The 3,070-nt window shown below is 31.4% G+C and overlaps 1 protein-coding gene across 1 annotated transcript in view; it reads left to right on the top strand.

Annotated features, from left to right (window-relative positions):
• The first annotated feature begins 1,974 nt into the window (after positions 1 to 1,974).
• Positions 1,975 to 3,070, top strand: part of LOC106791116 (retinoid-inducible serine carboxypeptidase-like) — a 7,214-nt gene continuing 6,118 nt past the window's right edge. The window contains exons 1-2 of the mRNA XM_014756514.1: positions 1,975 to 2,154; positions 2,260 to 2,490. Coding sequence (XP_014612000.1) covers positions 1,990 to 2,154; positions 2,260 to 2,490 — 396 coding nt within the window. The 5' untranslated portion in view covers positions 1,975 to 1,989. The remainder of the gene's footprint in view (positions 2,155 to 2,259; positions 2,491 to 3,070) is intronic.

Here is a 3,070-nt window from a genome sequence, read left to right as displayed (position 1 = left end):
ATAAGAAATGTATAAGAAAATAAAATTTCCAGTTGCTGAAGAAGTCCCAATAAAGGGACGAAACGTCCAACTTAATTAAATTAAGTTCTACTTCTTTTCATGTCCAAGTTCCCTATGAACCTATATCATCAAAAAATTATAATTTTGGACGAGAGAAAATACTGAATTAATTGTTAATTATGTAAATTTTTGAAAACATAATTCAATTATATTTATTGTCAAGTAAAGATTCTTATTTTTTATTTCTACTTTTTATTTCCTTATCAGTCTAATTTTTCCGAATTTTGAACTTATTTTGTTAGAACACTTGTCAAGTAAGGGGGGCTCATATACTTTGTCATAAAAGTCACATATAGAATCGTATCTAATCTATTTTATGTATCGATAAGACGATATATTAAATACAATCGTAAAAATCTGTGCCATCAGTGTCCCGTAAATTCTAATTCGTGAACATGCAACACTCGACGTTAGTTGTTATCATTTTATCGTGCCTTCTTTCCGAAAGTTTCGGTAAGATTAGTATAATTCAAAAATATATATATTATTATATTACAATATAAAATATTAGGTGTACAAATAATTTTCCGCCGTTTTGAGAGAGATGGCATATCACGAGGCTTACGTTACAATTCGCAGATGACAACCGGCTTGAGAATAATGTTGCTTATTCAAGAACAACATAACCCTATCATATTATTAACTTCGTATTAGCATCATATATTTTTTTTTATCCAAAAATGTCTAAATTTGAGCCAAATAAGAGTCATTTGCGGGAACTTTTAATTTACTTCTTTAATTTAAACAAAATCTGCAGCTGAGGTGCATCAATTGCTCGTAGAAGCATATGATGAGGCTGCCTTGAGTGAGAGAACATGTCGTGAGTGGTTTCAAGAGTTTAAAAACGGTGATTTTGACGTAAAAGGCAAAGATTGCAGTGAAAGGCCAATAATTTACGGAGATGCAGAATTGGAGGAATTATTGGAGGAAAATTCGTCTCAAACACAAAAGAAACTTGCACTTACTTTAGAAGTCACTCAGCAAGCAGTTTCACATCGTTTAAAATCGTTAGGAATGATTCATAAACAAAGTAATTGGGTTCCATACGAATTAAAGCCAAAAGATGTTGAACGCCGATTATGCATGAGTGAAATGCTGCTAGCTAGGCACAAAAAAAAAGGTTTTTTAGATCGAATCGTCACTGGTGATGAAAAATGGATACATTATGATAATCCAAAAAGAAGAAAATCATGGGGACTACCTGGCCACGCGTCAACATCCACAACAAAACCAAATATTCATGGAAAAAAAAATCATGCAATGTATTTGGTGGGATCAGCTAGGTGTGATGTATTACGAGTTGCTTAATCGAAGCGAAACTATCACTGGAACTCTCTACCGAACAGAATTGATGAGATTGAGCCGAGCTCTGAAGGAAAAACACCCTCAATATTACTCCAGACACGACAAAATTATTCTTCTACATGATAATACTCGTCCGCATGTAAAGTTGAAAAACTATTTGAAAACACTTAATTGGGAAGTACTACCCTACCCGCTGTATTCACCAGACATTGCGCCGTCCGAATATCATCTGTTTCGGTCAATGGCACATGTTCCGTCTGAGCAGCTGTTCACATCATATGAAGATACCAAAAAAATAGGTTGATTCGTGGATAGCCTCAAAAGATAAGGAGTTCTTCAGACATGGAATCCGAACGCTGCCTGAAAGATGGGAAAAAGTAGTTGCTAGTGATGGACGATACTTCGATTAAATTAAAACTACCGTTCTTTCGCAATATATATTATTTTTTTGACAAAAAACGGCAGAAACCTATTAGTACACCTAATATATAAATAAAAACAAAACGAGAAAAACACAAAAGAATATAAAATATAACGAGTTGAATAATTTTGATATTAGGAAAAGTAGGTTTCGGTCCAGGTGAACAAGATTGGGGATATGTGACCGTTAGAAAATATTCCCATATGTTCTGGTGGCTTTATTACACCACAGCAGACGTTCAATCGTATTATGAAAAACCCTTAGTGATTTGGTTGCAAGGTGGTCCTGGTGCATCCTCTACTTCTTATGGAAACTTCGAGGAACTTGGTCCTATCGATACAAATTTAAAACCAAGGAATTACACGTGGGTAGGAATTTGTTTGTTTTTCTTTTTTCTCATTTCGAACATTTCTAAATCAAAATAAGTATTACAGAAATGTATTTAAAAATTCGAAATATTTATTTTCTAACAGGTTAAGGATTACAATGTTTTGTTCATTGATAATCCAGTTGGTGCAGGGTTTAGCTATGTTGAAAAATCATCAGCATATGCTCAAACAAACGAACAAATTGCTATTGATCTCGTCGAATGCATGAAAGGTTTTCTAAAAAAATTACCAAAATTTTCTAATGTATCTACTTATATCCTAACCGAATCGTATGGTGGAAAGATGGGAGCTGAATTTGCTCTACTTTGGTATAAGGTCTGATCTTTTTTTTATTTTCTTACTTTTTTGTCATATAAAAAATACGTTATAAAAAATTAATACTTATTATTAGATATTTTATAATATATTTATAATTCATGGAACCCTAAAATCCGTAAAAGAGAAAGTATTAAAGATAATGTTTCAAATAAAAATTATATTTGCAACACACACTCACACACACACATTGTAAATATAAATAAATATAATATATAATAATAAAATACTATAATTATATATTATATATATAATAATTTTTATTACAATAATTATTATATATAAATCAATAGTTTAAGCCACACTGTAGATTACTAATTTCCGGTACAATTACTAAAATCAAGTTACATAGGCACAGTTAGTAAAATGGATGAGTAACCCGTCCGGAAAAAACAAAAGATGGAAACTGTGTGATTGTTGAGTTCAGAGAGACGGATAAAACGCGTCCCATCTGGTAGTAATGAATTAGTGTGAAAAGGTGTTAATAAAAAAGTGCTTGAAACCCGTAAAGAGACAAATATTATTATATAACTATTATATATATAATGTATATATATATAAATAAAATATATATATTAAT

The sequence above is a fragment of the Polistes canadensis genome, unplaced genomic scaffold (assembly GCF_001313835.1).
Source record: "Polistes canadensis isolate GaletaPanama2010 unplaced genomic scaffold, ASM131383v1 scaffold_286, whole genome shotgun sequence".
Classification (NCBI taxonomy): domain Eukaryota; kingdom Metazoa; phylum Arthropoda; class Insecta; order Hymenoptera; family Vespidae; genus Polistes; species Polistes canadensis.
This window is presented reverse-complemented; position numbering and strand designations above follow the sequence as displayed.